This window comes from Hyla sarda, chromosome 4 (genome assembly GCF_029499605.1).
Source record: "Hyla sarda isolate aHylSar1 chromosome 4, aHylSar1.hap1, whole genome shotgun sequence".
Lineage (NCBI taxonomy): Eukaryota > Metazoa > Chordata > Amphibia > Anura > Hylidae > Hyla > Hyla sarda.
In genome coordinates this window covers 179,741,271-179,763,879 of record NC_079192.1, presented here as the reverse complement: position 1 = coordinate 179,763,879, position 22,609 = coordinate 179,741,271, and the positions used below count along the sequence as shown (strand labels likewise).

General features: G+C 43.7%; 1 protein-coding gene across 1 annotated transcript in view; it reads right to left on the bottom strand.

Moving 5' to 3' along the window:
- Positions 1–22,123, bottom strand: part of ETFA (electron transfer flavoprotein subunit alpha) — a 47,057-nt gene extending 24,934 nt beyond the window's left edge. The window contains exons 1-6 of the mRNA XM_056572946.1: positions 21,967–22,123; positions 21,667–21,816; positions 18,192–18,273; positions 15,588–15,670; positions 14,632–14,731; positions 8,357–8,467 (exon numbers count right to left, since the gene is read on the bottom strand). Of these exons, the coding sequence (XP_056428921.1) occupies positions 8,357–8,467; positions 14,632–14,731; positions 15,588–15,670; positions 18,192–18,273; positions 21,667–21,816; positions 21,967–22,002 (562 nt within the window). The 5' untranslated portion in view covers positions 22,003–22,123. The remainder of the gene's footprint in view (positions 1–8,356; positions 8,468–14,631; positions 14,732–15,587; positions 15,671–18,191; positions 18,274–21,666; positions 21,817–21,966) is intronic.
- Positions 22,124–22,609: the final 486 nt, after the last annotated feature.

The following is a 22,609-nucleotide window of genomic DNA, read 5'->3' as shown; positions in this document are numbered from 1 at the left end:
GATTTTGTTACCCAAATACAGAAGCTAGACACCACAAAAAAAACACATGTAAAAACATGTTGCATGACACAGTGAGTAACATATAGAAGCATTATTTCCCTATGACGAGACAGGTACGCTTTAACCCCTTAAGGACCAAGCGTTCTGTTTTTGCACTTTCATTTTTTCCTCCTTACATTTAAAAAATCATAACCCTTTCAATTTTGCACCAAAAAAAATCCATGATGGCTTATTTTTTGCACCACCAATTCTACTTTGTAACGACATCAGTCATTTTACCCAAAAATCTACGGTGAAACAGGAAAAAAATCATTGTGCGACAAAATTGAAGAAAACTAAATTTTTTAACTTTTGGGGGCTTACGTTTCTACGCATAAAATTTTTCGGTAAAAATTACACGTTATTATTATTTGGTAGGTCCATATGATTAACCCCTTAAGGACCGGGGGGTTTTCCGTTTTTGCATTTTCGTTTTTTGCTCCTTGCCTTTAAAAAATCATAACTCTTTCAATTTTGCACCTAAAAATCCATATGATGGCTTATTTTTTGCGCCACCAATTCTACTTTGTAATGACGTCAGTCATTTTGCCCAACAATCTATGGTGAAACGGAAAAAAAAAATCATTGTGCGACAAAATTGAAAAAAAAAACGCCGTTTTGTAACTTTTGGGGGCTTCCGTTTCTACGTAGTACATTTTTCGGTAAAAATGACACCTTATCTTTATTCTGTAGGTCCATACGATTAAAATGATACCCTACTTATATAGGTTTGATTTTGTCGGACTTCTGGAAAAAATCATAACTACATGCAAGAAAATTAATACGTTTAAAATTGTCATCTTCTGACCCCTATAACTTTTTTATTTTTCCGTGTATGGGGCGGAATGAGGGCTCATTTTTGTGCCGTGATCTGAAGTTTTTAATGGTACCATTTTTCCATTGATAGGACTTATTGATCATTTTTAAATGATATAAAAAGTGACCAAAAATGCACAATTTTGGACTTTGGAATTTTTTGGCGCGCACGCCATTGACCGAGCGGTTTAATTAATGATATATTTTTATAATTCGGACATTTCCGCACGCGGTGATACCATATATGTTTATTTTTATTTTTATTTACACAGTTTTTTTTATTGGAAAAGGGGGGTGATTCAAACTTTTAATAAATTAAATGATCTTTATTCACTTTTTTTTTCCACTTTTTTTTTGCAGTGTTACAGCTCCCATAGGGACCTATAACACTGCACACACTGATCATCATTGATCACTGGTTTCTCACTGTGTAACCCCGCGTTATATCAGGAGAGCAGGACCAAGGACGTATCGGTACGTCCTTGGTCCTTAAGGGGTTAAAATGATACCCTACTTATAAAAGGTTTGATTTTGTCATACTTAACTACATGCACGAAAATTTATACATTTAAAATTGTCCTCTTCTGACCCCTATAACTTTATTTTTCTGTGTTCGGGGCGGTATGAGGGCTCATTTTTTTGTGCTGTGACCTGAAGTTTTTATCGGTACCTTTTTTTTTTATTGGACTTTTTTTTTGCTTTTTATTCATTTTTTATGGTATAAAAAGTGAACGAAAATAGCCTATTTTGGACTTTGATTTTTTTGCGCATACGCCATTGACCATGCGGTTTAATTTACAATATATTTCTATAGTTCGGACATTTACGCACGTGGCGATACCACATATGTTTATTTTTATTATGTCTTTATATTTTTTATATGGAATTTTGGAAAAGGGGGGGTTTTAAACTAGAGATGAGCGAACTTACAGTAAATTCGATTCGTCACGAACTTCTAGACTCGGCAGTTTATGACTTTTCCTGCGTAAATTAGTTCAGCCTTCAGGTGCTCCGGTGGGCTGGAAAAGGTGGATACATTCCTAGGAAAGAGTCTCCTAGGACTGTATCCACCTTTTCCAGCCCACCGGAGCACCGGAAAGCTGAACTAATTTATGCAGGAAAAGTCATCAACTGCCGAGCCGAGAAGTTTGTGACGAATCGAATTTACTGTAAGTTTGCTCATCTCTATTTTAAACTTTTAATAAGAAAGGGGGTTAATGTGTTTTTTTTTTTTTTTTTTACTTTCACTAAACTTTTTCTTTTTTTTTTTACATTTTATTAGTCCCCTTATTCCCCGGTGGCAGCCCTATGCGTGTAGTGAGTTTTGGAGGCGGGGCCGTGTGCCGGCGTGACGTGATGCGCGGCTCCGCCTCCAAAACTCACTGCACACATAGGGCTGCCGCCGGAAAGCCCTGTGTGTATAGTGAGCAAGGAATACGCAGCGTATTTCCCGCTGTTGCCTTAAATTTTGCGCAGCATGAATACACTGCGTATGCGCCAGGTGGGAACACACCCTAAGTGTGTTTTAAGCAATACTTCTGCAATGCCTTTTATGCACAGCCCTCTTCAGGTCATGCAGCAGCATCTCAATAGGGTTATGAGCCCAAGGCTCTGACTTGGCCTTTGCAAAACACATTTCCATTAATGAACCTGTAAAGAGGGCTTGTAGTTTTTACTGATCTAATATTGGAGTATATTTGACTTTTTGACCACTTTTTATAACATTTTTTGGGCGAGTTAAGGTGACCAAAATAATGTGTTATATTTTATTTCTTTATATGATTTAACACAACTATTTCCCATTTTAGTTTTTGGGTTTTTGTTAAGCCCTTAAAGGGGTACTCCACCCCTGCATCTTATCCCCTATCCAAAGGATAGGGGATAAGGGGTTAGATCGCCGCGGTCCCGCTGCTGGGGACCCCGGGGATCGCCGCTGCAGCACCCCGCTATCATTACTGCACAGAGCGAGTTCGCTCTGCACGTAATGACGGGCGATACAGGGGCCGGAGCAACGTGACGTCATGGATCCGCCCCTCATGACATCACGGCCCGTCCCCTTAATGCAAGTCTATGGCAGGGGGCGTGACGACTGCCACGCCCCCTCCCATAGACTTGTATTGACGGGGGCGGGCCGTGACGTCACGAGGGGCAAAGCCATGACGTAACGATGCTCCGGCCCCTGTATTGCCCGTCATTACGTGCAGAGCGAACTCGCTCTGTGCAGTAATGATAGCGGGGTGCCGCAGCAGCGATCCCCGGGGTCCCCAGCAGCGGGACCCTGGCGATCTGACATCTTATCCCCTATCCTTTGGATAAGGGATAAGATGTCTAGGGGCAGAGTACCCCTTTAAGGACCAGGCCAATTTTCACTGTAGGACCAGAGCATTTTTTGCACATCTGACCACTGTCACTTTAAACATTAATAACTCTGGAATGCTTTTACCATTCATTCTGATTCCGAGATTGTTTTTTTTTGTGACATATTATACTTTATATTAGTGGTAAAATTTTGTCGATACTTGTATCATTTCTTGGTGAAAAATTCCAAAATTTGATGAAAAAAATTGAATATTTAGCATTTTTCGAACTTTGAAGCTCTCTGCTTGTAAGGAAAACAGACATCCCAAATAAATTATATATTGATTCACATATACAATATGTCTTCTTTATGTTTGCATCATCAAGTTGACAAGTTTTTACTTTTGGAAGACATCAGAGGGCTTCAAAGTTCAGCAGCAATTTTCCAATTAATTTTTCAAAATCAGAATTTTTCAGGGACCAGTTCAGATGTGCAGTGGATTTGAGGGGTCTTCATACTAGAAATAGCCCATAAATGACCCCATTATAAATACTGCACCCCTCAAAGTATTCAAAATGACATTCAGTAAGTTTATTAACCCTTTAGGTGTTTCACAGGAATAGAAGCAAAATGAAGGAGAAAATTCACAATCTTCATTTTTTACACTAGCATGTTCTTGTAGACCCAGTTTTTGAATTTTTACAAGGGGTAAAAGGAGAAAAAGTCCCCCAAAATTTGTAGTGCAATTTCTCCCGAGTACGGAGGTACCCCATATGTGACCCTAAACTGTTTCCTTGAAACATGACAGGGCTCTGAAGTGAGAGAGCGCCATGCGCATTTGAGGACAAAATTAGGGATTGCATAGGGGTGGACATAGGGGTATTCTACACCAGTGATTTCCAAACAGGGTGCCTCCAGCTGTTGCTAAACTCCCAGCATGCCTGGACAGTCAGTGGCTGTCCGGAAATGCTGGGAGTTGTTGTTTTACAACAGCTGGAGGCTCAGTTTTGGAAACACTGCCGCACAATACATTTTTCATTTTCGCCGCAGCTCATCCTCGAAGCAGGAGACTCACTGTAAACCTGTCCGTGTAAATGCACCCTGTACATTCACATGGGGGGGGCAAGCCTCCAGCTGTTTCAAAACTACAACTCCCAGCATGTACTGACAGACAGTGCATGCTGGGAGTTGTACTTTTGCAACAGCTGGAGGCACACTGGTTGGAAAACCTTCAGTTAGGTTCTGTTACCTAAGTCAGTATTTTCCAACCAGTGTGCCTAAAGCTGTTGCAAAACTACAACTCCCAGCATGTACTGATAACCGAAGGGCATGCTGGGAGATGTAGTTATGCAACAGCTGGAGGTACGCAACTACAACGCCCAGCATGCCGAGACAGCTGTTTGCTGTTTGGGCATTCTGAGATTTGCAGTTCTGCACAGTGATCTCCAAACTGCGGCCCTCCAGATGTTGCAAAACTGCAAATCCCAGCATGCCCACACAGCAAACAGCTGTCTGGGTATGCTGGGAGTTGTAGTTTTGCAATATCTAGAGGGCTAAAGTTTAGTGACCACTGTATAGTGGTCTCAGACTGTTGCCCTCCAGATGTTGCTAGGCAACTCATCGGCTTCCGTAGGATCCAGTGAGCCAGCCGCACAACATCGCCGCCTGCCGATAACAGTCGCCCACTGCCTCTGGATGGATAAGTGGATCTTCTGCTGCCGGTCCCCTTCTGTTTCCACGTTCTGCCCCGCCTATTGTGGGTGGGCAGTTCGGGGAAACCGAACGTTAACCCCCCCCCCGCCCCCGATCTGCTATTGGCCGTCACTTCTGGCGACCAATAGCAGGGATAGGAGGGGTGGGACCCCTGGCACCTCACTCCTATCCCTTCAGGGGGATCATAGGTGTCTTTGACAACCACGATCCCCCTTATATTCCAGGTCACCATAGACCCGCGTGACCGGGAATCTGCACAAATCGCTGGTGTGAATTCACCAGCGATTTGCGCCGATCGCCTACATGGGGGGGGGTCTGATGACCCCCCCTGGGCATTTGCGCGGGGTGCCTGCTGGTAGAAATCAGCAGTCACCCGGGGACTGAAATTCCCACGGGCGTACAGGTACGCCCTTGGTCCTTAAGTACCAGGGAGCAAAGGTGTACCTGTACGCCCTTGGTCCTTAAGTTGTTCGCATTGGCTTCAAAAGTTTAAAGGGGTACTCCGGTGGAAAACTTTTTTATAAGTCAGCTGGTGCCAGAAAGTTAAACATTGGTAAATTACTTCTATTAAAAAATCTTAATCCATCCAGTACTTATTAGCTGCTGAATAGTACAGAGGAAATTCTTTTCATTTTGGAACACAGTGCTCTCTGCTGACATCTCTGTCCATTTTAGGAACTGTCCAGAGCAGCATATGTTTTCTATGGGGATTTTCTCCTACTGTGGACAGTTCTTAAAATGGACAGAGGTGTCAGCAGAGAGCACTGTGGTCATGATGTCAGCAGAGAGCTCTCTGTTCCAAAAAGAAAAGAATTTCCTCTGTAGTATTCAGCAGCTAAGAAGTACTGGAAGGATTAAGGTTTTTTTAATAGTAGAAATTTACAAACCTGTTTAACTTTCTGTCACCAGTTGATTAAAAAAAGGTTTTCCACCGGAGTACCCCTTTAAACTTTTGAGGCCAATGTGAACAATATAGCAAAGATTTGCCATGTTTCAAAAAGCAAATGGAAAAACTTAATAAATTGACCGAAATTCTAAAAACCTAGAGATACTACACTGCTCAAAAAAATAAAGGGAACACTAAGATAACACATCCAGATCTGTATGAATTAACTTATTGTACGAAATACTTTCGTTTTTACATAGTTGAATGTGCTGACAACAAAATCACACAAAAATTATCAATGGAAATCAAATTTATGAACCCATGGAGGTCTGGATATGGAGTCACACTCAAAATCAAAGTGGAAAACCACACAACAGGCTGATACAACATTGATGTAATGTCCTTAAAACAAGTCAAAATGAGGCTCAGTAGTGTGTGTGTGGCCTCCACGTGCCCATATAACCTCCCTACAATGCCTGGGCATGCTCCTGATGAGGTGGCGGATGGTCTCCTGAGGGATGTCCTCCCAGACAAGGACTAAAGCATCCGCCAACTCCTGGACAGTCTGTGGTGCAACACGGTGTTGGTGGATGGAGTGAGACATGATGTCTCAGATGTGCTCAATCGGATTCAGGTCTGGGGAACAGGCAGGCCAGTCCATTGCATCAACGCCTTCCTCTTGCAGGAACTGCTGACACACTCCAGCCACATGAGGTATGCATAAGGAGGAACTCTGGGCCAACCGCACCAGCATATTGTCTCACATCTCATCTCGGTACCTAATGGCAGTCAGGCTACCTCTGGCAAGCACATGGAGGGCTGTGAGGCCCCCCAAAGAAATGCCACCCCACACCATTACTGACCCACTGCCAAACCGGTCATGCTGGAGGATATTGCAGGCAGCAGAACTTTCTCCACAGCGTCTCCAGACTCTTTCACATGTGCTCAGTGTGAACCTGCTTTCATCTGTGAAGAGCACAGGGCGCCAGTGGTGAATTTGCCAATCTTGGTGTTCTCTGGCAAATGCCAAACGTCCTGCACGGTGTTGGGCTGTAAGCAAAAACCCCACCTGTGGACGTCGGGCCCTCATACCACCCTCATGGAGTCTGTTTCTGACCGTTTGAGTGGACACATGCACATTTGTGGCCTGCTGGAGGTCATTTTGCAGGGCTCTGGCAGTGCTCCTCGTACTTCTCCTTTCACAAAGGCAGAGGTAGCGGTCCTACTGCTGGGTTGCTGCCCTCCTACGGCCTCCTCCATGTCTCCTGATGTACTGGCCTGTCTCCTGTTAGCGCCTCCATGCTCTGGACACTACGCTGACGGACACAGCAAACCTTCTTGCCCCAGCTCGCACTGATGTGCCATCCTGGATGAGCTGCACTACTTAAGCCACTTGTGTGGGTTGTAGACTACGTCTCATGCTACCACTAGAGTGAAAGCACCACCAGAATTCAAAAGTGACCAAAACATCAGCCAGGAAGCATAGGAACTGAGAAGTGGTCTGTGATCCCAACCTGCAGAACCACTACTTTATTGGGGGTGTCTTGTTAATTGCCTATAATTTCAACCCCTTGTCTGTTCCATTTTCACAACAGCATGTGAAACTGATTGTCAGTGTTGCTTCCTGAGTGGACAGTGCGATTTCACAGAAGTGTGATGGACTTGGAGTTACATTGTGTTGTTTAAGTGTTTCCTTTATTTTTTTGAGCAGTGTATTATGAGTAACAGATCAATCCCTCCTAAACAGATTGTAAAAGAGAAAACATTCCTGGGCGATACCTTGGTTGAGATGTAGGGGGGAAGGACAGAAACAAAAAGGGAAGAACAGAGAAAATGCAAGCAAATGGAAAATAGGAAGAGTAGGGGGAGAGGAGAAAAAGAAATCCTACATATTCTAGCATCCATCATCTTGGCAGCGACTATTTAAGGAGAATACTTTTTTTCATAGAGGGTACTTAGATTCTTAAACTGGTACTCCGGAGGGAAAACTTATCAGCTGCTGTATACTACAGAAGAAGTTGTGTAGTTCTTTCCAGTCTTACCACATTGCTCTCTGCTGACACCTCTGTCCATGTCAGGAACTGTCCATAGTAGGAGCCCCATAGCAAACCTCTCCTGCTCTGGACAGTTCCCGATTTGGACAAAAGGTGTATGCAGAGAGCAATGTGGTAAGACTGGAAATAACTACACAACTTCCTCTGTACAATACAGCAACTGATAAGTACTAAAAGGCTTAATAATTTTCAATAGACATAATTTACAAATCTGTATACATTTTTTGGCACCAATTGATTTTAATTTTTTCCCCCTCCGGTGTACCCCTTTAACATGGTAGGCCTAGTATTCATTCATAGACCCCCAGTTTTAATCTTCAGCACTCTGCGGCGGCACTGCAGAGTGCCCCATCTCTGTCTTTCCATCTAGAAGCCTTGTGCCTGTTCCTTCACAGATTAACAGGGTTTGTGTTATAAACTTGAGTCCTATTTAGTTTAATCCTAGTAATATGCTACATATTAACATAGCAATACCCTTTAACTAAAGTTTATGGTTTTCTAATGAAAGAATTGACATTATGGAACGCATAGTGGTTCCAATCTACTTACTATTATCCACACTTGCATTGCCTCCTGAGCTCGAAGCCCCTTCAAAAGACGTCCCTCTGAAAGACAGGACCTTCACGGTTTCATCACACTTTACAGTGCACAGGGCATTTCCTGCAAAACATGAGGGTAGACACATTTAGGTTCAGTTTACAATACCAGCTAAGAGAAAAGGCTGTGCCATTTACATATTAACTACAGACTAATAATAACAGAACATCCCTACTTTCATGTAGTATCTCTCCAATGAAAATCAATGGATAAGAGAGAAAACATCCCCATAGATATTGCAAGGAGCGTCCTCTCTATCCACCTAGCAGCCATGATGGACACATGGCAAGTTGTATACAAGCCAAATATCCAAAGTAACAGCTGCCAGGAGAGGAAGCTGCCACTGCACAACATCTGGTGGTGGGCATTATGGTTAGAGTGCCAGCTTACTAAAAGGACTGGTGGCATCTTTACCAAATGCAGAAGCAACTAAATTGTACAAGATCCATGTTCATTGCACAAGCTGTACAACTGCATCTGCTCATTCCCTGAAGAATAGGAGCCATTTAGGAAGCCGTCAAGGGTAAGCTTCAGGGTTTTAAGTATTTTGGTCCTTTAGGGACTAGTAAGCCAGCTGCCATGTTTCTGTCTTAGACCCACAGAACACACACTTCCCATATCAGAAAATGTAACAATATAGAAGTGAATGAGAACTTGTACCTACATTTCAATAGTTTACATTCTCTCCCACTATGGAACGAGAAAGACTGTTGCCATTTGTGTGACAGCTGCACCAGCAGGCAGAGCTTTACACCAGGGACCGTGTTGGTGGAGCTGGATACTATGTTGTGTCCTCCCACTGAGATTTCTCATCCCAAGGACACGGATTGTATGTTGTTGTGACGAGCTCTCCGAACAGCAGGATGGATTAATATTTAACAGGACATGTGGGGAGCCAGCACTTGATCTCACTTGGTGATGGGGATGTACAGATAGGGTGAATTCAATAACCATTTCTTTATCTAAGCATAAAAGGACTGACCACAACAACGCAGGAGTAGTAAACCGCTTCCCTTATATAATAAGCCAGTGTTTCCCAACCAGGGCGCCTCCAGCTGTTGCAAAACTACAAATCCCACCTGCCCGGACAGCCTAATAGAAAATAAAAAAGGCTAATAGAAAATGCCACCTTATATTATACAGTTTTTATCTGCGACAACAGATATTATTAACATTAACCCTTTATTGACCAAGCAAATTTCTTCCAAGAGAAATAACTTATTTTTCTGTCGACATACCCATATGAGGGCTTGTACTTAGCGGGACAATTTGTACCAAATTACCAAAATACAGCAATTCTGGCATAGATTTTTTATATTTTTACAGTATGCACCATGTGCGATAAATAATGAGATCATTTTATAGTTTAGGTCATTATGGATGTGGCAATACCAAAATGTGTATAAGGAGAAAATATAAAATAAAATGTATTTTTTTTTTGGGGGGGGGGTGGGGTTGCAGGGGGGATTATTTTTAATATAATAAAATTATATTTAGTAACACTCACATTTTATTAGTTCCACAAGGGGACTTTGACATTAAATGTCCTGATTGCCTATATAATATATTATTATCCTGTCAACATAATACTAAAAGGTGAAATATCCAGCCCTACCGCATAGTTCCTGCACAACTGAGGAGCCGCACAGACATGGCATACCTTGGGCCTTCAATAGTCATGGAAATTCAGCCGAGTAGTAGCGATTGTGACACACGGGTGCCAATGAGGGAGCATCTAAAGAGTTAAACTACAAGGATCCCAGGTTTCTATGCTCCCCGCAGTTAGTGCAGGAGCCCTGCTGTACTTCTGCCCCACTGACAAAAGACGTATTGTGGTCATTAGGTAGTTAAAAGGAAAACGGTCACCAGTTCACCCACACTACACCCAATACACTGGGTTACAGTGCGGGTGAACAGGAAACCAATGTGGGTCCCTGACTCATGTACGTACCTGCAGTCCAGCACCTGGTCCCTCTGAAGATCCTCTTCTGTCTTTGGGGAATTGCACGCTGGAGGCGGGTCCGTCGATTGGATTTGAATATTCATGGCGCTGGTCATGTGAGCGCTCAGTAGGCACAGGCGCTCTGGTAACCAGTGCCCATGAATATTCAAATCAAGCCGGCAGGCCCCCCTCCAGTGCGCAATTCTTCAAAGACAGAAGAGGATCTTCAGAAGGACCGGACTGCAGGTATACGAGTCAGGGACCCGCATCGGTCTCCTGTTCACCCGCACTATAACCCGGTGTATTATTTGTTCACACGTACAGTATTCTGCACATATTTGATGAACAAGATTTGAAGCTGCAGATTTGAATCTGTGTTTAGTCATTTAGTTTACAATGAACTTTGCAGCATAAAATCTGCAGCTTCCAACCCTGCGCATCAAATATATGCAGGTACGCAGGATATTGTATGTATGAATACACCCTAAAGGAAAACACTGTCAGTTCTTTACACCGTGGCTGGTGAAAAGCATGAGAAAACTACAGGAATCTATAAATGATTCCCTAGAAAGATTAAAGTCCTTAACCTTCTATCCTGAGAGAAATCCCTAAGAAGTAATCCCAGAAGGTCTGTTCTAGAGAATTAGTAATGAGATTTAGCAAAGTGTTATACTATAGAGGTATCTCTAACATAACATCAGTATAAGACCATTTGTGTTAGTCACCATTTACACTAGCCCAGCCAATTTATCCAACGCAAGTCATTTCTTGCCCTTTCTTAACCCCCACCCCCAACAACACATAACAAAGATGCCTCAGTTCTATGAAGTAAGGTAGATGGCATTCCCGATTAGGGAGCAGCCCTGCCCCCACCCACGAAACAAGGGAAAAGGAGAAGACTATAGAGCACCTGACCAGCGATGCCAGACACCAAATTGCTGGTACTACCAGATGGTGTGGGCGACTGAATACAATGGTCTTTGCTTTGTTCCCAAAATATAAAAAAAAATCTAATCTACCGTATATACTCGAGTATAAGCCGAGTTTTTCAGCACGATTTTTCGTGCTGAAAACACCCCCCTCGGCTTATACTCGAGTGAACTCTCCGCCCTCAGTGGTCTTCAACCTGCGGACCTCCAGATGTTTCAAAACTACAACTCCCAGCAAGCCCGGGCAGCCATCGCAGGTTGAAGACCACTGCGGCCTTCGACATCATCCAGCCCCCTCTCACCCTCTTTAGTTCTGTACTCACCTCCGCTCGGCGGGACGTTAGGGTGCGCTGGTCCGGTGCTGCAGGACTGTCCGGTGGGGAGGTCGTCCGGTGGGATAGTGGTTCCGGGCTGCCATCTTCACTGGGGGGCCTCTTCTCCGCCCAGCCCCGGAATAGTCACGTTGCCTTGACGACGACGCAGAGGTACGTGCAATACCAATGTCCCTCTGCGTCGTGGTCAAGGCAATGCCTCTATTCCGGGCCCGAAGCGCGGAGAAGAGGCCCTCCGGTGAAGATGGCAGCCCGGAACCACTATCCCACCGGACGACCTCCCCACCGGACAGTCCTGCAGCACCGGACCAGCGCACCCTAACGTCCCGCCGAGCGGAGGTGAGTACCGAACTAAAAAGAGGGTGAGAGGGGGCTGGATGATGTCGAAGGCCGCAGTGGTCTTCAACCTGCGGACCTCCAGAGGTTTCAAAACTACAACTCCCAGCAAGCCTGGACAGCCGTTGGCTGCCCGGGCTTGCTGGGAGTTGTAGTTTTGAAACCTCTGGAGGTCCGCAGGTTGAAGACCACTGTATCAGACATTGACAAGCGGTGATGATGAGGGGGGGGGGGGGGGGCTGATGACATGTGGTGATGATGAAGGGGGTGTGTGGGATGATGACAAGGGGGTGTGGGATGATGAAGGGGGGAGGGGATGATGAAGGGGGGATGATGACGATGATGAGGGTGTTGATGACAGGGAGGGGGGGGGGGGATGATGTATATCCCACCCTTGGCTTATACTCGAGTCAATAACTTTTCCTGGGATTTTGGGGTAAAATTAGGGGCCTCGGCTTATATTCGGGTCGGCTTATACTCGAGTATATACGGTATTATCTAAAACCTAATATGTAAATGAGGGTCTTTGGTGCACTGGTATGCCTTCCCGGACATTCCCTGATGCACGCCCTCTAATAAATATTCATAATCTCCCCCTTCTGCAGATAGTTTCTACACACAGAGATTGAGTGCCCGGTGATAACCTGGGCAGATCGTGCTTGAAATAAGAGTGCAACCAAGCAGAATCTTACATCACAAAGCACAATTTCCATTTAAGCATTTTTAGTAATATCTGACCTCACCAGTCTGCAGAAAGCATGGACACATTGAACGCCATGAAAATACCAAAAAAGGGAACAATCCACCCCGAGAGGTTAAAAAAAAAAAAAGTAAATGTACTAACTAGATAACTTTGCACCAGGGGTACGATACTTAAAAATTAAAAAAACTGGAACACCACTTTAAGGTAGTCTTGAGAAAACATTTTTTCTTCTTCAGCATGTCTGCATGATGTGCAAAACATTAACCATAACCACCAAGTTCACATGCAGAGCGCACACGCAACATAGTTGCTACACCCAGAAGTGTAGGAATACTTATGAAGGGGGCAGTATTATCAGCCAGAGCGGCAAGATAATCATTACATAAAGGCTGGAGAAATATAATTATATATATATATGTATTGGATTCTAGCCTTGTCTCCTTTAACCACTTAGCACCCCGTCAGTATTGCATTTTCAGCTACGGCCACTGAACATTACTGGGAACTGTTGTATTAGGTCCGCTTTTCAGTGACTGTGCCCTCTGTTTATTATATATATATATAATTATACAGATTCCAAAAGGAACGGCTCAACTGATTTTTATCAGGTAGACTGTTTTAAACAGCATGGCCTGCACTATTAAACCTGTATATTCAGATTAGTGTGCTTGATGCTGCTATCAGTTAATAATTCAAATGAAATACTTGTACTTGCTAAAATACTTCAGACAGACAATGATACTAAGAGCACAATATAGCAAAAAAAAAAAAAAAAGTAGAAAGAGTCCCAGACACAGTCAGGCAGGCACGTGGTGGGTCTACAGAGACAGCTCACCCACTTCTCAGCTTCCTCATAGCAAAAACCACCAGTCACTGCCGCTTGACCACAGTGAAGGTAACCTACTTCCTTTGAAGGTCTGGATAGAAGTCCAGGAAAATGGACACTGGACCCAATAACCTTCATCACTGGGTGCGCTGGGTGGCAGGGGCCTCTTTGGAAACCTACAAGCCCATTCAACCTCAAATGCCCTGGAGAACTCTCCATTAGGGAACAAGTCAAGCAGCTATTACTCAACAAAGTTGCCTGGATCCTGACCTTCCACCTTCTCCAGAAGATCAATGATCCACAGGTTGTGTTGTTTCTGCACAGACTTCTCAGGGTCATCAGATTTGTTCCCATAGTTCTGCTGCCTTTTCAAGGGCCCCAAGCAAATGTTCTACCCTGTCCTCCAAATCAGACACATGGGGGGGAAATTTATCAAAACCTGTGTAGAGTGGTGCAGTTGCCCATAGCAACCAGATTTCTTCTTTCATTTTTCAGAGGCCTTGTTAAAAGTGAAAGAAACAATCTGATTGGTTGATATGGGCAACTAGTCAGCCCCCCCCCCCCATGGTTCCCTGCATAACAAACTCTGTCCCACAAGTTCCAAAATGTCCTGCTGAAGCAAATGAATGTCCATCTTTAACCCCACAAATTTACCAGTGAGGGAGGATTTACAAGAGATCGTGGCAGGGTAAGTTCAGCCCCGTAAATCCTCAGCAGAGGTGGAAGCAGGGTCTTCTCCATGTGTGCACTGGGGGCTGGGAGTGCCAGATCAACCCTATTTAGTGGGTAAATTCTTGCAACATTACAGCGGCTGACTGCTTTTGGATTCTCATCTCGTTCCATGGGGGGGGGGGGGTTTCTGGACCCTCTGGGAATGATAAGGTCAAAGTAAGGAGTCCAGGATGTCACATGTTCAGGACAGAGAGAGTAGAGCTTATATGTGGAAAGTGGATAAGGGCCAGAAATGCAGAAGACTGATGATGTTTGGCAATAGTTTAAAGTCGCACAAAATAAAAAGAAACTAAAGAAAGATCGGTGGTGACTGGAACTTTCTTTTTTGACTACATTACATAATGAAAAAAAAAAAAAAAAAAAAGTGTGTGGATATAGCAAAACGTACACAACTTTAATAAGTGAATAAAATATGTAGCTTTCTTACCAGCATAGATCGTCCTTACAAATGTATCAGGTGACTTAATGTCTATTATATCTGACACGGGGGCTACGTCAAGCTTTGCTGCTACTCTGGGCAGAAGACTCTGCAAAGCAACAAAGAAGCAAAATAAAAAACTACACAAATCCAACCATTAAAGAAGCCCTCCAGGATTGTTTTTGTCCATATTATACCACACTCCCCATCACTAGTCCTACAGCACCATTTGTTTTATTACTCTAATTTGGTCATGTGAACATTACTCTCATAATGGAATGAGGAGAACAGGAGAACAGGGCCACAGATTACCAGGTTAGTGCGGGTGACACAAATAATAGATTCCCTTTAAAGTATACCAGTCATTAAAAATAAACCTTTGACATGTCGCCGAACCATGTCAAAAGTTTTTATTGGTCGCAGTCTCAGTGCTAAAGCCCCCAGAAATCAGGTGAAGAGGCTGGGAGAAGCATGTGGGGTTTTTTTCACAATCTTCAAGATTTTTTTTCACAATCTTCAAGAGAAATTCATGACTTACATGACTGATAAGATGAAAAATGCCACAGGAAAAAAAAAGAGCTAAGAAAAATACATTTCCAAACTCTCCCAGATTTATCACTGTGGTTTAAAAACTAGAATCAGAGTCTAAGAGGGGGCAAATTTACCACAGTGCTCAAGCTTAGGCTGTCTAGTTGCGGTTTAACACCTAAGTGTCTGAAAGGTTATAAAATACTAATAATAAAACCACTGCATCCTATCCTTGGCCTTATTAGTTAAAAAAAAAAAAGCCAGAATGTTGGACATGATGTCATGAAATCATTGTGCCTGCGAGCTCATCATAACAGACATGTACATTCAGGTGTGCCACCTACCCAAAAAGGATATTTACATCACAGTGAGATGTGGTTAAACTCATAAGGCTAAGTATCTTCATTTTAAATTCAGAATCCAAGCAGGTCACTCACCTTTCCAAAGGCAGATGCCCCCGCACAGATGTGAGTGAAACTGAACTGCTTCTGGGCTTCCAAAATTAAGGGAGTCAGCTCCTCTGATAATAAAAATCATAGGTTGGGTTGAATAAATATATAAACATCTTGATATGAATTGTGTATATCATATACACTGATTTAAGCTGGATTCCAAATATCAGCGAAAATCTAATTACCGTATATACTCTAGTATAAGCCGAGTTTTTGAGCCCAATTTTTCGTGCTGAAAACGCCCCCCTCGGTTTATACTCGAGTGAACTCTCCGCCTGTCAATCCCTTCTCAGTGGTCTTCAACCCACGGACCTCCAGATGTTGCAAAACTACAACTCCCAGCATGCCCGGACAGCCATCAGCTGTCCGGGCATGCTGGAAGTTGTAGTTTTGAACATCTGGAGGTCCGCAGGTTGAAGACCACTTCGGCCTTTGTCATCATCCAGACCCCCCTTTAGTTTTCTACTCACCTCCCCTCGGTGGGAAGGAAGGGTGAGCTGGTCCGGGCCATCTATGCTGCAGGGACCGCCCGGTGGGGAGGATTAGTCGTTCCCGGCTGTCCATTTTCACCGGGAGGCCCTCTTTTCCGCTCCGGTCCCGACCCCAGACTAGTGACGTACCTGCGCATGAACGTCCCTGTGCGTCATCGTCAAGGCAATGTCACTAGTCCGGGGTCAGGCCCTGAGCAGAGAAGAGGGCCTCCCAATGAAAATGGACAGCCTGGAACGACTAACCCTCCCCACCGGACGGTCCCTGCAGCATAGATGGCCTGGACCAGCTCACCCATCCTTCCCACCAAGGGGAGGCGAGTAGAAAACTAAAGGGGGGTCTGGATGATGATGAAGGCCGCGGTTGTCTTCAACCTACGGACCTCCAGATGTTTCAAAACTACAACTCCCAACATGCCCGGACAGCCTATGGCTGTCCGGGCATGATGGGAGTTGTAGTTTTGCAACATCTGGAGGTATGCAGGTTGAAGACCACTGATGAAGGGATTGACAGGCGGTGATGATGAAGGGGGGGAATGATGGCGGGGGTGATGATGACGTGGGTCTGGATGATCACAGGGTGATGATGATGGGGGTGATAATGACAGGGTGATGATGAGGGGGTGTTAATGACGGGGGTCTGGATGATGACATGGGCGGGACAATGTATTTCCCGCCCTAGGCTTATAGTCGAGTCAATAACTTTTCCTGGGTTTTTGGTGTGAAATTAGGGGCCTCGGCTTATACTCAAGTATATACGGTAAAAACTGAAATTTCATCACAACTTTTAACTCTACTACTTTGCTGTGTTGAATGCACTGAACCCTAATGTCCCAGATTTTCTTGACTGGCTCTACGTTTACCTGAATCCAGTTAAAGGGGTTATCCACTATAAAGGTGATTTTAGCACCTATCTGCGGGCAGTAATGGACATGCTTTTTGTGAACCTCAGTATTTCCTATTGAAGTTTTCTTTTTTACTACAAATCCCAGAATTCCACTTTCCTACCTCCCGACACATCAGCCACCCCACCCATTGAACAACAAACAGCTAGATTCAATAAAAAGTTCAGTGCTTTCTAACCAGGGTGCCTCCAGCTGTTCCACCCATTGAAGCAGACAGGCTTCCTGTCATCACCTGACTAGTGATGTCAAGTGTCGGCCACACTGCATCCTGGGAAATACCTAGGACAGGAGTCATTTCATATGCTGTTAAAAATGAACATCCAGAGCAAAGATCACATAAGAATACGAGACCAGCCGAAAGAGACAGGTACAGACACTATATTATGAACTACACCAACTTTACAGCCCCTGTAGCATAATCAAATTTAAAAAAAAATCCTGGAATACCCCTTTAATAGTGCCATCGTGAAGACAAGGCATTTTCTTGCACCAGGGGGAACTCAGAGCCCACTGCTCCAGGTCTGACAAAAACTTAGGATTTCAGCCCAATACCTAACAGCAGTCAGGGTACCACTGGCCAGACTCTACTCTCATATGTGATAAAAAATAGGGTGCCATCGACCTGCCAATTCTGGAGTTTGGTGAATGCCAACTAAACTGCATGGTGCTGGGCTGTGAGCACACGTCCCACTAGACAACATAAGGCCTTTAGGCAAACCCTATTGGGCCAGACACATGCACACCCGTAGCTCACTGGAGGGCATTCTATATGGCTCAGGAAGTGCTCCTCTTGTTCCTCCAAGCACAAAGAAGCAGAATATAGACCTGCTGCATTCTCCTGCAATGACCTGAATCCAAGTAACAAACTCAGGGAAATTACGTTTAAATGCATACAAAGCAGTGTCAAAGACAGTCCAGGAACTCACTGATGCCCTGGATCAATGTTTGGGAGGAGATATCCAGGACATCACCCGCCATTTTATCAGGAGCCTACAAAGAGGGCATACAGGGTCATAGGGGAGGCATAAACCACATCGTATTAAGAGTTGCTGTGATGAATTTCACAAAAATTGAGATTTAAGTTTTTTAAACTAAGCCTTTCAGTGTACATACATAAAAGAAATAAAATAAGGGAAGGGTGATAGATGACAGAAACAATTGTGTCACCTCCAGATACTAAAATAAAAATGTCACACCTGGCAGAAAACCCTTGTATGCTTCATGCTGAGCAACATACAGTTTGGAAATTCCCTGAACTTTTGCCAACTGCTCCGCTACCTGCAAATGTAACCAGAATACAATTTAATAGAAATACATCATTATGTGACAAAAAAAATAAAAAATAAAGTCATTTCACGTTCTAAATGATAAATATAAACATATCTGCATAGAAATCTAAGGAGAAGGTATACATTTTCCAATACCTTACTTTCTGTCTAGAGCACATTTATGCATGTGCTTAACCCCTTAAAGACGCAGGACGTAAATGTACGTCCTGGTGACGTGCTACTTAACACACTAGGACGTACATTTACGTCCTGAGCATAACCGCGGGCATCGGAGCGATGCCAGCATCATGCGTGGCAGGTCCCGGCTGTGGATCGCAGCCAGGGACCCGCCGGTAATGGCGGCCATCCGCGATCCCGCGGATGTCCGCCATTAACCCCTCAGATGCCGTGATCAATACAGATCACAGCATCTGCCGCATCGCGGTCACTTAACAGGATGATCGGATCGCCCGCAGCACTGCCGTGGCGATCCGATCATCCTGCACGGCAGACGGAGGTCCCCTCAACTGGCTCCGCTGCCTTCCGGGAGTCTTCTGCTCTGATCTGCCTTCCCGCAGACCAGAGCAGAAGATGACCGATAATGCTGATCTGTGCTATGTCCTATACATAACACTGAACAGGATTAGCAATCGAATGATTGCTCTCAATAGTCCCCTATGGGGACTATAAGAGTGTAAAAATAAAAGTAAAAAAAATGTGAAACACCCCCTCCCCCAATAAAAACGTAAATTGTCCCATTTTCCCTTTTTTACCCCCAAAAAGTGTAAAAAAATTATTTTATATACATATTTGGAATCGCCGCGTGCGTAAATATCTGACCTATTAAAATAAAATGTAAATTATCCCGTACGGTGAATGGCGTGAACGTGAAAAAAAAAATGTCCAAAATAGCTGCTTTTTTATAACATTTTAATCCAAAAAAATTTATTCAAAAATTTAATAATAGTTTCGTATAAGCAAATATGGTATTAATAAAAAGTACAGATCACGGCGGAAAAAATAAGCCCTCATAAACGTACTAATTTGGTTAAAAAGTTTGCGAATTTTTTTTAAGCGCAACAGTAATAGAAAAGTGTATAATCATGGGTATCTTTTTAATCTTATTGACCCAGAGAATAAAAAACACATGTCATTTTTACCATAAATTGTACAGCGTGAAAAGAAAACCTTCCAAATTTGCTAAATTGCGGTTTTCTTTTTAATTTCCCCACACAAAAAATGAGCCCTCATACCGCCGCTTATACGGAAAAATTAAAAAGTTATAGAGTTTGCGTTTTTTTTTTTTTTTTTTTTTTTTTTTTTTTTTTTTTAAGCCCAACAGTAATAGAAAAGTATGTTATCATGGGTATCATTTTAATCGTATTGATCCAAAGAATAAAGAACACATGTCATTTTTACCGTAAATTGTACAGCGTGTAAACAAAACCTTCCAAAATTAGCAAAATTGCGATTTTCTTTTTAATTTCACCACACAAATAGTATTTTTTGGTTGCGCCATACATGTTATGGTAAAGTGAGTGACGGCATTACAACGTACAACTGGTCGTGCAAAAAACAAGCCCTCATACTAGTCTGTGGAGGAAAGTATAAAAGAGTTATGATTTTTTGAAGGGGAGGAGGAAAAAACGAAAACGTAAAAATAAAATTGTCTTAGTCCTTAAGGTCCAAATTGGCTGAGTCCTTAAGGGGTTAAAGGGGTACACCGGTGGAAAACTTTTTTTTATTTTTTATCAACTGGTGCCAGAAAGTTAAACAGATTTGTAAATTACTTCTATTAAAAAATCTTAATCCTTCCAGTACTTATTAGCTGCTGAATACTACATAGGTAAAAATTTTCTTTTTGGAACACACTACTCTCTACTGACATCTCTGTCCATTTTAGGAACTGTCCAGAGCAGCATATGTGTGCTATGGCATATGTGTGCTAGTTCTTAAAATGGACAGAGATGTCAGCAGAGAGCACTGTGGTCATGATGTCAGCAGAGAGCACTGTGTTTTAAAAATAAAAGAATTTCCTCTGTAGTATTCAGCAGCTAATAAGTACTGGAAGATTAAGATTTTTAATAGAAGTAATTTACAAATCTGTTTAACTTTCTGGCACCAGTTGATTAAAAAAAAAAAAACGTTTTCCACCGGAGCACCCCTTTAAAGGGGTTGTCCCTTAAATTGTTTAATTTTGCTCACAGCCTGTCTAATTAAAAAATAAACCGCACACTTTAACTCACCTTCCTCCTAGCTCCCTTGTAGCTCCAGTATAGGGGTGCTCAGTCTTCAGCCTAATACACCCAATTGAGTGTGGTTATATCTCCCCCCCTCATATTTTCGTAGGAGACTGCTCTGGTTAGAGCAATTTTAATAGTTTTTAGTATTATTATCTTTTTGCATCCATGTATTTTTTGTATATTACTTGCTAATAAAGAATATTTTATATAGAATATTGCCATTACTGACTCTGCTTTCCCACGGGCTGAAGAGCGTAGAGTCTACAGCCAGGGAACTGACAGTGCCGCTCGCCAATCGCTTGCCAAGGTGAGACACTGCGGTGGTCAGTGATTGGCTTAGCAGAGCTGTGATGTCATGTCATGTCATGTCTACAGCTCCAGCCAGGCTGAAAACTGGGAAGAAGACTTTGTGGAGATTGGCCGGAGACGGGCATCCTGATACTGGAGCTACGAGGGAGCAGAGGAAGGGGAAAAAGGCCCCTTTCACACAATCGTTGCTCCCAGTCAAGAACGGCCGTTAAAGTTGTTTTTTAATTTTTTTTTCATTTATTTTAACAGCCGCTCTCGTGACGGGAAGCAATGGGCAACAATGGGTCCCATTTACTATTATGGGGGCTTCCAGGCACCTTTGTTTTTTGACAGGAATAGCAGGAGAAAGAGACGGCACATGCAGTTATTTTTCTCCCGCTATTCTCCCCGGTTCCCCTGACGGCTTAACGGTAGTGTGAATGTAGCCTTAAAATGTTTGTTATTTTATTGGGCAGACTGGGGACAATAGGACAATATATTTTACCAGACATCCCCTTAAAAGGGAACCTGTCAGGGCCCTTGGGCCTCCCACACTGGCAACAGGACCTGCCAGGTCAGAAGAACAGCATTCCAACACCGTTCTCCTCAGCTCTCCGTGATGCCACAAAGAGCAGGAAGTATTTAGGGCAGTCAAAGTGATCGTTTTCCGTCACGCTCCCCATGTTCACTACTGGACATGGCTCATATCCTTATGATGGTATTTAGATGCATAACTGCCATAGAGACGATAAGCATCATGTGAACGGGCTCTTAGAGATCACGGAATAAAGCATATGCCTACAGATGACTGAACATGTTGTGATGATCTATGGGGAGATCTTAAGGAAACACCAATTCTCTGTAATCCCTACCTTAGAGCAGTCGGTCCCGACCACCAGGCAGCTCACATCCCCTCCCAGCTTCTTTGCAGCAGATATCGCACTCAGGGTGATCGGGGTCACCTGCTGGCTGTCGTGCTCCGCAATGACCAGGGTGCTCAGTAACCTGCGAAGGGCGGGTGACTAAAACAGAGGAAATTCACTGGTTAATAGTTATGTAACAACACACTGTATACAGCACCATATTATATTACATAACACAGCTTTCCCACACACTGACAGCACAGTTCCGTCATTCCTCTCCTCTAATAACGATAAAGCCCGGAATCTTACCCCCCGCTGTGTGCACGTATTCAGCGCTCGATACATGTCGGCTACACACTCGGACACAGAGGTGACCGGGACAGTGACGTCTAAAGCCTAGGACTGACGCTACGGAGGCGCACGCTAATGACGTCACGTCATCCTGACAGCGCTGCGGGACCGGTCACGTGGGGAAGCGCCGACAGTAATTGTTGAGCTATTGATACACGGCTGATAGGAAGTCATGTGATCATTAGTTCTAGAGCATCTGTATACGTCATTTAGTACAGAGCATCTGTAGATACGTCATTTATGTCCTTGTGTGCGCCAAAGTACCTTCATAGAGGGGAAACACCAAAGTCTAAGTCAGTGTTTCCCAACCAGGGTGCTTCTAGCTGTTGCAAAACTACAACTCCCGAAGGCTGTCCGGGCATGCTGGGAGTTGTAGTTTTGCAACAGCTGGAGGCACCCTGGTTGGGGAACACTGATCTAAGTGATATACTTGTGGACCACATTTATACAACTTCCCTGGCTTTAAAGGGGCACTCCGGTGGAAAACTCTTTTTTTTTTTTTTTTATCAACTGGTGCCAGAAAGTTAAACAGATGTGTAAATTACTTCTATTAAAAAATCTTAATCCTTCCAGTACTTATTAGCTGCTGAATACTACAGAG